The sequence below is a fragment of the Sus scrofa genome, chromosome 4, assembly GCF_054392235.1.
Source record: "Sus scrofa isolate SSC_HxYL_T2T_F1_AM1 chromosome 4, Sscrofa_HxYL_maternal_Yorkshire_Landrace_v2.0, whole genome shotgun sequence".
Lineage (NCBI taxonomy): Eukaryota > Metazoa > Chordata > Mammalia > Artiodactyla > Suidae > Sus > Sus scrofa.
In genome coordinates, this window is record NC_139386.1 from 132671043 (window position 1) to 132682967 (window position 11925).

At 39.6% G+C, this 11925-nt stretch overlaps 2 protein-coding genes across 9 annotated transcripts in view; one reads left to right on the forward strand and one right to left on the reverse strand.

The window, feature by feature from the left end:
* Positions 1 to 2073, forward strand: part of LOC100523668 (guanylate-binding protein 2-like) — a 55704-nt gene extending 53631 nt beyond the window's left edge. For all 6 annotated transcript variants that reach the window (XM_085024121.1, XM_003125922.7, XM_021090316.2 and 3 more), the window contains 2 exons: positions 480 to 673; positions 1793 to 2073. In XM_085024121.1, coding sequence (XP_084880247.1) covers positions 480 to 673; positions 1793 to 1909 — 311 coding nt within the window. In that variant the 3' untranslated portion in view covers positions 1910 to 2073. The remainder of the gene's footprint in view (positions 1 to 479; positions 674 to 1792) is intronic.
* The window catches only part of GBP2 (guanylate binding protein 2, interferon-inducible), a 264757-nt gene that overhangs the window by 199632 nt on the left and 53200 nt on the right, over positions 1 to 11925 (reverse strand). The window lies entirely within an intron of this gene.

Sequence of the window (11925 nt, forward strand, 5' to 3'; positions counted from 1 at the left end):
GTGGCGCAGCAGAAACGCATCTGACGAGGAACCATGAGGTTGTGGGTTCGATCCCTGGCCTTGCTCAGGGGGTTAAGGATCCGGTGTTGCCGTGAGCTGTGGTGTAGGTCACAGACGTAGCTCTGATCCCACGTTGCTGTGGCTGTGGTATAGGCCGGCAGCGGTAGTTCCGATTGGAGCTGGGAACCTCCATATGCCTTGGGTGCGGCCCTAAAAAGACAAAAGACATGCTAATGTTGGTCCCAGCAGTCCACTGGAATATTGCTGTAGAGCAAAGAATAGCAGGGATGGGTCATAGTTCTAGGAGATGTTTTTCCTTAACTAGTATTGACGATCACCTGTCTTCTGATTACTCAGTGCAAAAACCACCACAAGAAGTTTCTCCATGAAATAATAAAGACAAGCCAAAAATGGTGAGAGGCAAAGTAAGAGGATAACAATCTAATCCTCATATTTCTCTGATTGATTTTCTTCCTAAGTGGAACGTGTAATGTCTGAATATGCAGAAGTTGCAAACAAAGTGTTAGAGGAAATGCACAAGAAGAATGAGGAGATGATGGAAGAGAAAAAGAAGAGTTACAAGGAGCAAATGGAACTAATGGCTCAGAAAATAGAAGAGGAGAGGTCTCAGTTAATGGCTGAGATAAAGAGCGTTCTAAAACTTAAAAATCGGGTATTTAACTGTGTCACCTCCATTCTGTCACCTTCCATTGTGCTGAATCAAAAACACTGCTTAGAAGTTGGAGCCTTATGTCAGTGGAAGGACTCCTCTAGCCCCAACGCTACCAGGCATTTCGTTCTCTCACTGCTCCTTCCCCTGGTCCACTCTGTCGCTGAAGGAGGTCTACTGGCAGGATAAAATCTCATGGACCCTTCATTATCACATCACTAATGAGCCAGGGCTCTTCATTGCCAGGCTCTGCAGGGTGGCGTTGCCGATACTCGGTAATCCTGTCCTCCTGTTACGTGTCGGGTACATGATCGCGTGTCGCGTTTCCAGTAGGAAAGTGTAATTTCATGAGAGATGAGTAAGTTCTCCGGGTCCTCCCTTGTGGAAAAATATCAGACCTGTTTTCCCCACATGCTGGAGTCGACCGTGACTTTGTTTCTGACATACGTGGTATGACTCTATCTCTGGAGGCACCTGCATGAGCAGGAAGGCTTCGTGGCCGTCGATGCATCAACCACGTAATTAAACACCCAGGCTGCCAGGACCTTCCTGTTCTCGAGGCCCTCCTCCCAGTCTGTGCTGGGTCAGGATGTCCACCCAGAAAGACAGTGTGGACCAGGGCAGGCTTGATCCCCGCAGCTTATTCCTATCATCTCTGCCACCAGATTGAGGAGACTGCTACTTAATTTCCCGATAAAACATCTGCTGTGATTCTGAATCATGCAGTAACCTTCCTACAGGAGTTCACCCATCATTCTTCTTTCCTTAGATATGTATTTGGAGGTTCCCACCTCGTCAGTCAGAGTTGAAGTGGGAAAAAACAGTTTTTCCAGAAAGACTGTGTTGCACCTAAGTGAATGAGGTGAAAAAAAAAATAATTCTGAGCCATTAACATTTCAGAAACTGTAAGGGTACAACATTTCCACAGCTAAAGAAAGCTCAGAAAAATTTTTACAGGCATAGGAGACTCGAGAAAGAAAAATCTAATGGAAGTTAAGGGAGAAAAAGATTTTTTTTTCATTGTTTCAGAACACATGAGGGACTCATATGGGTATGAAATAATTTAGCAGATGTGGGAAGTGTTTTGCATTGTGTGACTTCAGTCTCCACTTTCCCTTCTAGGAGCAGAAACAACTCCTTGAGGAGGGATTCCTTCAGGAAAGCATGAATCTTCTTAAAGAAATACATATTATTAAGATGAGAAGGACTGAATTATCCCTAAAGTGTAGCATTCTGTAAAAATCCAAGGAAAAAAATCCCCTAACCAGCTTCCATCTGCTAAGAACAAGGTGAACAAGCAACTTCAAGATGCCAAACCATCGCCACTCAACTAAACTTGAAATCTTGAGACTTGCATTTTTGTTGACCTGTAAAGTCTGCAAGGATGAAATAAATAGTGAAGATAACATGTTTCACATGCAGAGAGTGATTCGATTCATGGTCAATTACAGCATTAGTGATTAGGACGGTCCCTAACTGGATCCTGTATTTGAAATGATGCATGATGACTCTAGAGAAACTTTTAATTGTATAATCGGGACGCATTTTACAGATGTCAGTCGGGTTCTGTTTGGAGTAGGCTCCCCGCCAACACACACACACACCACCCTTCTGATACCTTCAGACATACGCTCTTACTCAAGGGTTTACTTTGGTCCAGGGATGGAGTTGGAGTGTGGCGAACACAGGAAAAATCTTCTGGGCGTGACCAAAGCCATGCAGCACAGTTAAGCATCACTCCTGCCAAGTGGTCACTGGGTCACAGGATGTCTTCCAGGAAAGGAGACCTGGGACCATTCCCTCCAGGGTGCAGACGACGTGCAGTTAGTCCTCCAGGGGGTGCAGAATGCCTTGCCTGTGGGCACTGAGAGGCCGCCTGGACCCTGGCAGGGAAAGCGCTTGTCCCTGTGCCAAAGGATTTATGAGTGGATGGCCAACCATCTCGATCCCTAGTATTGCTTAGATGATTCCTCTTCCCCATCTTCAGGCCCCCAGCCTCTCCTCTTCCACCCTGCTTTTTAGTTGTTTTCCTTCTCCCTCGGTTCCAAGTATAACTTCTTCAAAGGCAATTCGCACCATTAGTTTATTACTCACTTTCAGATTAATGAATAGTCCTTTTATCAAAATAAGATAAAAGTTCAACTTCATCTAAATTTTAAAATATCCCTCTTAAATGTGATTCAAAGTTTCTCCTCTTTCTTCCACCTTCCCCCTCAGATCCCATTTATTCTCATATCAAGCCAGGCCTGACGAGGAATAAAGTAAGGGTCCCAGTGCTCACTGTGTCCACTCGACATTGTACTAGACGTCCTAGACAGAGCAGTTAGGCAAGAACGAGAAATAGAAGGCATCCGAAATTGGAAGGAAGAAGAAAAATGATGCATGTTGGCAGAAGAAATGATCTAATACATAGAATTCCATAAAGACTCAATTTAAAGAACCGATAGAAGAATTAGATAAGCTGCAGGACATAAAATCAACCTGAAGTTCCCATTGTTACTTGGGGTGTTAAGAACCTGACATAGTGTCTGTGAGGATGGGGGTTCCATCCCTGGTCTCCCTCAGCGGTTGAAGTCTCCAGCATTGCCGCGAGTTGCGGCATAGGTCTCAGATGTGGTTCTGATCCTGCCTTACTGTGCCTGTGGCGGGGGACAGGAGCTGCAGCTCCAATTTGACCCTATCCCAGAAATTTCCTTATGCTGCAGGTGCAGCCATGAAAAGAAAAGAAAAATAAATAAAATAAAATAAAATAGTAAAATAAAATAAAAATCAAAAAATTAGTTGCATTTCCATGCACTATGTTTTACATGAATGGAAATTAGAAAAACAATCCCACTTAAATAACTTCAAAAGAATAAAATACTTAGGAGTAACAGTTACCAAGGAGGTGAAAGATTAATATTGTTAAAAGAGCCATACAACTCAAAGTGGTCTACAGAGTCTATATAACCGCTATCAAAATTCCAGTGGAGGAGCTCATGTTGTGACTCAGTGGAAACGAACACAACTGGTATCCATGAGGATGGGGGTTTGATCCCTGGCCCCACTCGGTGGGCTAAAGGATCTGCCATTGCTGTGAGCTGTGGTGTAGATCACAGACACAGCTTGGATCTAGCGTCATTGTGGCTGTGGCACAGGCTAGCAGCTGTAGCCCCGATTTGATCCCCAGCCTGGGAACTGCCATATGCCACTAATGTGGCCCTAACAAGCAAAAAGAAAGGAAAGAAAGAAAGAAAGAAAGAAAGAAAGAAAGAAAGAAAGAAAGAAAGAAAGAAAGAAAGAAAGGAAGGAAGGAAGGAAGGAAGGAAGGAAGGAAGGAAGGAAGGAAGGAAGGAAGGAAGGAAGGAAGAAAGGAAGGAAGAAAAAGAAAAATCAATTCTATAATTCACATAGAACCACAAAAGACCTCCAACAGTCAAAGAAAATCTTAAGAAAGAAAAACAAAACTGGATGAAACACACCTCCTCATTTCAGAATGTACTTAACAAAACGACAATGTTCAAAAGAGTATGGTACTGGCATAAAGAGAACTTGTAGACCAATGGAATGGAACAAATTGGAAAACCCAGAAATAAATCTACACGTATTCAGTCAGCTGAACTTTTTTCTATTTTATTTTAAATTTTTAATTGAAGTTTAACTGATTTAAAATGTTGTGTTAGTTTCAGGTGTACAGCAAATAATTCAGATACATGTGTATTACCTTTTTAAGATTATTTCCCCTTATAGGTTATTACAAAATATTGAGTCTACTTCCAAGGAGGTACTTGTTGGTTATTTATTTTATACATAACAGTGTGTATATGTGCTAATCTCAAACTCCTAATTTATCCCTCCCCCTTTCACCTTTGGCAACTAAGTTTATTTTCTGTGTCTCTGGGTCTATATCTATTTTGTATATAGGTTTATTTGTATCATATTTTTTTAGACTTCACATAGAAGCAATATCACATGATATTCATCTTTCCCGGGCTTACTTCACAAAATATGATAACCTTTAGGTCCATCCATGTTGCTGCAAATGGCATGATTTCTTCCTTTTCATGGCTAAGTAATATTCAATTATATACACACTACCTTTTTCTTTATCTGTTCTTCTATCGATGAACATTTAGGCTGCTTCCACAACTTGGCAACTGTAAATAGTGTTGCCATGTAATCTGAGGTTCATGTATCATCACAAATTAAGGTTTTCTCCAGATATATGCCCAGGAGTGGAATTGCTGGATCATATGGTAATTCTACTTGCAGTTTAATAAGCAACTTTCATATTGTTCTCCATAGTGACTGGACAATTTCCATTCCCATCAACAGTGTAGGAGCATTCCTTTTTCTCTGCACCTTCTCCAGCATTTATTGTTTGTAGACTTTTGAGGATGGCCATTCTGGCCAGTTCAAGGTGGTATCTCATTGATGCTTTGATTTCCATTTCTCTGATAAACAGCAATGTTGAGCATTTTTTTTTTTTTTTTTTTTTTTTTTGTCTTTTCTAGGGCCGCTCCTGCAGCATATGGAGGTTCCCAGGCTAGGGGTCAAATCGGAGCTGCAGCCACCGGCCTACGCCAGAGCCACAGCAACTCGGGATCCGAGCCACGTCTGCAACCTACATAGCTCACGGCAATGCCGGATCCTTAACCCACTGAGCAAGGGCAGGGACCGAACCTGCAACCTCATGGTTCCTAGTCGGATGCGTTAACCACTGAGCCACCAAGGGAACTCCAATGTTGAGCATTTTTTAACATGTTTTTTGTTCACATGTGTGTCTTCTTTGGAGAAATATCTATTTATATCTTTTGCCTATTGTTTTATTGGGTTGTTTGGTTTTTTGATATTGAGCTGTTTTTTTATATTGGGTTTTTTGTATATTTTGAAGATTAATCCCTTGTCAACCACATCATTTGCAAATATTTTCTCCCATTCTGTAGGTTGTCTTTTCATTTTGTTTTTTTTGTTTGTTTGTTTGTTTCTGTTCCTGTGCAAAATTCTTTAAGTTTATTTAGTTAACAAATTAGGCCCTATTTGTTTATTTGGGGTTTTATTTCTATTCTCAAAAGACAGACCCAAAAAGATATAACTCCGATTGGTGTCAAAGAGTGTTCTGCCTGTGTTTTCTTCTAGGAGGTTTACAGTACCCAGTTTAACATTTAGCTCTTCGATCCATTTTGATTTTACTTTTATGTATGTTTGTGTATGTTACAATTTCATTTTTTTTCCATGTAGCTGACCAGTTTTCCCAGCACTACTTATTGGAGAGGTGATCTTTTCTCTACTGTACATTCTTGCCTCCTTTGTAATAGATTAATTGACTGTAGGTACATAGGTTATTTATGGGCTTTCTATCCTGTTCCACTGAGTATGTATTTCCGTTTTTGTGCCAGTACCATACTGCATTGATGTCTGCAGCTTTGTAGTATTGCATGAAGTCAGGCAGCCTGACTCCTCCACCTCCACTTTTCTTTTTCAGGGTTTCATTGTTCATCCAGGGTCTTTCCATACAAATTTAAAATTTTTTTATCTTTTTCTGTGAAAATTGCCATTGGTGATTTGATAGGGATTGTGTTGAATCTGTAAATTGCTTTGGGTAATATACCATTTTGAAAATATTGATTCTTCTAATCCAAGAACATGGTATATCTTTCCATCTCTTTGTATCATCTTTGATTTCTTTCTTCACCATCTTATAGTTTTCAGAATACAGGTCTTTTGTCTCTTTAGAGAGATTTATTCCTGGATATTTTATTCTATTTTGATGCAATGGTAAATGGCATAGGTTCCTTGATTTATCTTTCTGATCATTTGTTGTTAGTGTATAGAAATGCAATTGGTTTCTGTGTATTAATTTTGTATCCTGAAACTTTACCAAATTCATCGATGAGCTCTAACAATTTTCTGGTAGCATCTTGAAGATTTTCTAGTTATAGTACCATGTCATCTGCAAAAAGTGATAGTTTTACTTCTTTCTTTCCTATTTGTATTTCTTTCATTTCTTTTTCTTCTCTGCTTGTCATGGCTAGAATTTCCAAATTTGTATTTGCAACTCAACTTGTATTGGAATTTCCAATACATTTTGTATTTCCAATACAATTTTGTATTTGTACTTCCAATACAAACTTCCAATTTGTATTTCTTTATTTTTCTTCTCTGATTGTCATGGCTAGAACTTCCAAAACTATGTTGAATCATAGTGGTGAAAGTGGACATCCTTATCTTGTTCCTGATCTTAGCAGGAATTCGTTCAGTGTTTCGCCATTGAGAATGCTGTTAGCTGAGCTTTTGTCCTATGTGACATTTATTATGTTGAGATAGGTTCCCTCCATACCCACTTTCTGGATGGTTTTTATCAGTAATTGGTGTTGAATTTTTTCAAAAGTTTTTCTGCATCTATTGAGAGGGTCATAAGGTTTTTATTCTTCAGTTTGTTAATGTGATGTATCACACTGACTGATTGGTGGATAATGAAAAATCCTTGTGTCCTTGGGATAAATCTTTTGATCATGGTATATTATCCTTTTTTTGTATTGCTGGATTCAGTTTGCCAGTATTTTGTTGAGGACTTTTGCATCTATGTTCATCAGTGATATTGGCCTGTAATTTTCTATTTTGTGATATCTTTGTGTGGTTTTAGTATCAGAGTACTGTTGGGCTCATAGAATGAGGTTGGGAATATTCCTTCCTCTGCAATTTTTTGGAATAGTTTCAAAACGGTAGGTATTAACTCTTCTCTAAATTTTTGATAGAACTTGTAGACAGCATGTATATAGGTCTTGTTTCTATATCCATTTGGCCAGTCTATGTCTTCTGGTTGGAGTATTTTGTCCATTTACATTTAAGGTTATTATTGATATGTTAAGTTCTTATTGCCATTTTGTTAATTGTTTGGTTTTGTTGTTATTGGTCTTTTTTCTTCCCTTCTCTTATTCTCTTCTCTTATGGTTTGATGAATATCTTTAGAGTTGTGTATGGATTGCTTTTTATTTGTGTATCTATTAGAGTTTTTTGGTTTGCAGTTACCATGAGGTTTTGATATAGGAGTCTATACATATACAATATTGTTTTGTTTTTGTTTTTTGCTTATTTTATTGTAATGATCTTTATTTTTTTTCCATTATAGCTGGTTTACAGTGTTCTGTCAATTTTCTGTGTACAGCAAGGTTACCCAGTCACACATACATGTATGCTTTCTTTTTTCTCACGTTATCATGCTCCATCACAAGTGACCAGACATAGTTTTCAGTGCTATATAGGCAGGATCCCATTGCTTATCCATTCTAAAGGCAATAGTTTGCATCTATTAACCCCACGGCCCATCCCTCCCCCTCCCCCTTGGCAACCACAAGTCTGTTCTCTATGTCCATGATTTTCTTTTCTATGGAAAGGTTCATTTGTGCCTTATATTAGATTCCAGATATAAGTGATATCATATGGTATTTGTCTTTCTCTTTCTGACTTACCTCACTTAGTATGAGAGTCTCTAGTTCCGTCCATGTTGCTGCAAATGGCATTATTTTCTTCTTTTTTATGGCTGAGTAGTATTTCATTGTGTATATATACCACATCTTCTTAATCCATTCATCTGTCAGTGGACATTTAGGTTGTTTCTATGTCTTGGCTATTATGAATAGTGCTGCAGTGAACATAGGGGTGCATTTAGCTTCCTCAAGGAAACTTTTGCCTGGATATATGCCCAGGAGTGGGATTGCTGGATCATGTGGTAGTTCTGTAGTTTTCTGAGGTATCCCCATACCATTTTCCATAGTGGTTGTACCAATTTACATTCTGACCAACAGTGTGGGAGGGTTCCCTTTTCTCCACACCCTCTCCAGCATTTGTTATTTGCAGACTTATTAATGAGGGCCATTCTGACCAGTGTGAGGTGGTACCTCAATGCAGTTTTGATTTGCATTTCTCTAATAATTAGTGATGTTAAGCATTTTTTCAATGTGCCTGTGGACCATCCATATGTCTTCTTTGGAGAAATGTCTGTTTAGGACGTCTGCCTATATTTCAATTGGCTTGTTTGTTTTTTTGCTTTTGAGTTGTATCAGTTGTTTTTATATTTTGGAGATTAAGCCCTTGTTGGTTGCATCATTTAAAACTATTTTCTCCCATTCCATAGCTTGTCTTTTTGTTTTGTTTTGCTTTTATGGTATTCTTTGCTGTGCAAAAGCTTTTAAGTTGGATTAGGTCCCACTGGTTCATTTTGGTTTTTATTTCTACTGCTTTGGGAGACTGACCTAAGAAAACATGTGCACAGCTGCTGTCAGAGAATGTTTTGCCTATGTGCTCTACTGCGAGTTTTATGGTGTCTTATCCTATGCTTTAGTCTTTAAATGATTTTGAGTTTATTTTTTTGTATGGTGTGAGGGTGTGTTCTAGTTTCATTGGTTTAGATACAGCTGTCCAGTTTTACCAGCACCACTTGCTGAAGAGACTGTCTTTTCCCCACTTTATAGTCTTGCCTCTTTTGTTGAAGATTAATTGACCCCAGGTGACTGGGTTTATTCCTGGATTTTCTGTTCTGTTCCATTGGTCTGTAGGTCTGACAGTTGACAATCTTATTGCATGTCATTTGTTCCTTTTCTCTAGCTGCTTTCAATATTTTCTCTGTCTTTAATTATGGTCAATTTGATTAACTTGTGCTCAGTGTGTTCCTTCTTGGGTTTATTTTATATGCTACTCATTGTGCTTCCTGGATTTGAGTGAGTGGTTGCTTTCCCACATTAGGTAAGTTTTCAGCTGTTATCTCTTCAAATATTTTTCTCTGCCACTTTCTATCTTCTCCTTTTGACACCACTATAATGCAAACGTTGGTGTGTTTAAGGTTGCCTTTGAGGTTGTCCCAGAGTTCTCTTAGACTCTCCTCATTTCTTTTCATTCTTTTATCTTTATTCTTTTCCACATCAGTGATTTCCACCTTGCCTATTCTTCTGCCTCCTGTAATCTGCTATTTGCTCCTTCTGGTTAATTTTTTATTTTTCATTGTGGCTTCTTCTTTGTCTTTGGGTGTAGGATATCTTCTTTGGTAGTTTCCATTCTATTTATTGATGATTGTTCACAAGTTAGTTGTAATTTTTGTGTTTTTCTGAGAGAAGGTGAGCTTAAGTTCTTCTGCTCAGCCATCTTGTCCAATCTCCTTGGATTCCTGTGTGTGTATGTGTGTGTGTGTGTGTGTGTGTGTGTGTCTCTTGTAGATTTTTGGTTTGTGATTACCATGAGATCTTGATATAGTAGTCTCCGTGTGTGTGTGTCGGGTGTATGTGTGTGTATGTGTAATTTAAGTTGCTGATCATTAATTTCAAATGCATTTCAAACATTCTGCATTTGTATTCTCCTCCTCTCATGATTACTGGTTTAGATATCATATTTGTTTGCAGATGATTCCCTACCTTTACTGTACGTTTGCTATTACTGGTAAGACACATTTTATTTATTTTTCCTGCTTGACTCCATTTATATCGTATGTTTGGCCTTGTAAAAAAAAAGTAGATTTGGACATAATTTTTTTTTGTCTTTTTGCCATTTCTTGGGCTGCTCCCGTGGCATATGGAGGTTCCCAGATTAGGGGTTAAATCGGAGCTGTAGCCACCGGCCTATACCAGAGCCACAGCAACACCAGATCTGAGCTGCATCTGCAACCTACACCACAGCTCACGGCAATGCCAAATCCTTAACCCACTGACCAAGGCCAGGGATTGAACCCGCAACCTCATGGTTCCTAGTTGGATTTGTTAACCACTGAGCCACGATGGGAACTCCTAGATATAATATTTACGTTTGAAAAATGGCACACCTTTTTTTCAGTTATGATGATTAAGAGGGGCATCAATTCAATGCAGTTTTTTAATGTATATAATGATTTTTATTTTTTCCATTATAGCTGGTTTACAGTGTCCTGTCAATTTTCTACTGTACAGCAAGGTGACCCAGTTACACATACATGTATACATTATTTTTTCTCACATTATTATGCTCCATAATGAGTGACCAGACATAGTCCCCAGTGCTACACAGCAGGATCTCATTGCCAATCCATTCCAAAGGCAACAGTCTGCACTGTTCAACTTGCATGATAATGTGAGAAAAAAAAAATTGGAAGCTCCAGGTGTCTGTGGATTCATCCATTGTGATGGAGTCTCATTCAGTGTACTTGTCTCCCCTAATTTTTTTGGATTGACACACACTTCACCAAGAGTGTTTACTTTCTCACTCACTTTCACTACTTTGAAAGACTATTGAAGCCTCATAGTCTTATCATAATCACAGGATTATAGTGCAAATCTTAAACTACACAATACTAGCTCACCTAATGCCTGCATGAGAAGAGGTTTAGATGTCTATCCAGTAAACTGCTGCCTTCTTTTGTCTTGTTTCTTACTTGGAGGTGAAGGGAGTAGAAACTGCTGCTGACAAGTTTGGGGGGGGTGCTGGTTGGTTGTTTATTTATTTATTTATTTATTTATTTTTGCTTTTTAGGGCCGCACCCGCAGCACATGGAGTTTCCCAGGCTAGGGGTCCAATCAGAGCTACAGCTGCCACCCTACTTGACAGCCACAGCAATGCAGGATCCAAGCTGCATCTGCGACCTACACCACAGCTCACGGCAATGCCGGATCCTGAACCCACTGAGTGAGGCCAGGGATCAAACCCCCAACCTCACGGTTCCTAGTCAGATTCATTTCCACTGCACCACGACAGGAACTCCTTACCCTGTTTATTTCTGTGCTCAGAAATATCCAAGGCACTTTTACTTTTTTTAATTAATTAATTAATTTATTTTTTTGTCTTTTTAGGGCCACACCCGCGGCACATGGAGGTTCCCAGACTAGGGGTCGAATCAGAGCTGTAGCTGCTGGCCTATAGCACAGCTCATGGCAACACTAGATCCTGAACCCACTGAGTGAGGCCAGGGATTGAACCCAAATCCTCATGGATACTAGTTGGGTTCATTACTGCTGAGCCATGACAGGAATGCCTATCCAAGACTTTTGCCTTGTTTTTACACACATTTTGGAGCAGTGGCTACTGTCTCCAATTCCAAAGCTCCCAGACCTAAGAATCTCATCCCTATTGGGCCATTATTCCTTTGTACCCACACATTCCTCTCCTGAAGAACTGCACTCAGATTTCTGAACTGAAAGTGCTTCAAGGGTGAGCTGCTTAGAGTGCTGACCCATCCACAGCTGTAGGCTTTCACCAAACTCTGAGTAGCAGGATGTAAAAATTAAGACTCTTCCTCTCAGAATTTTCATTACACC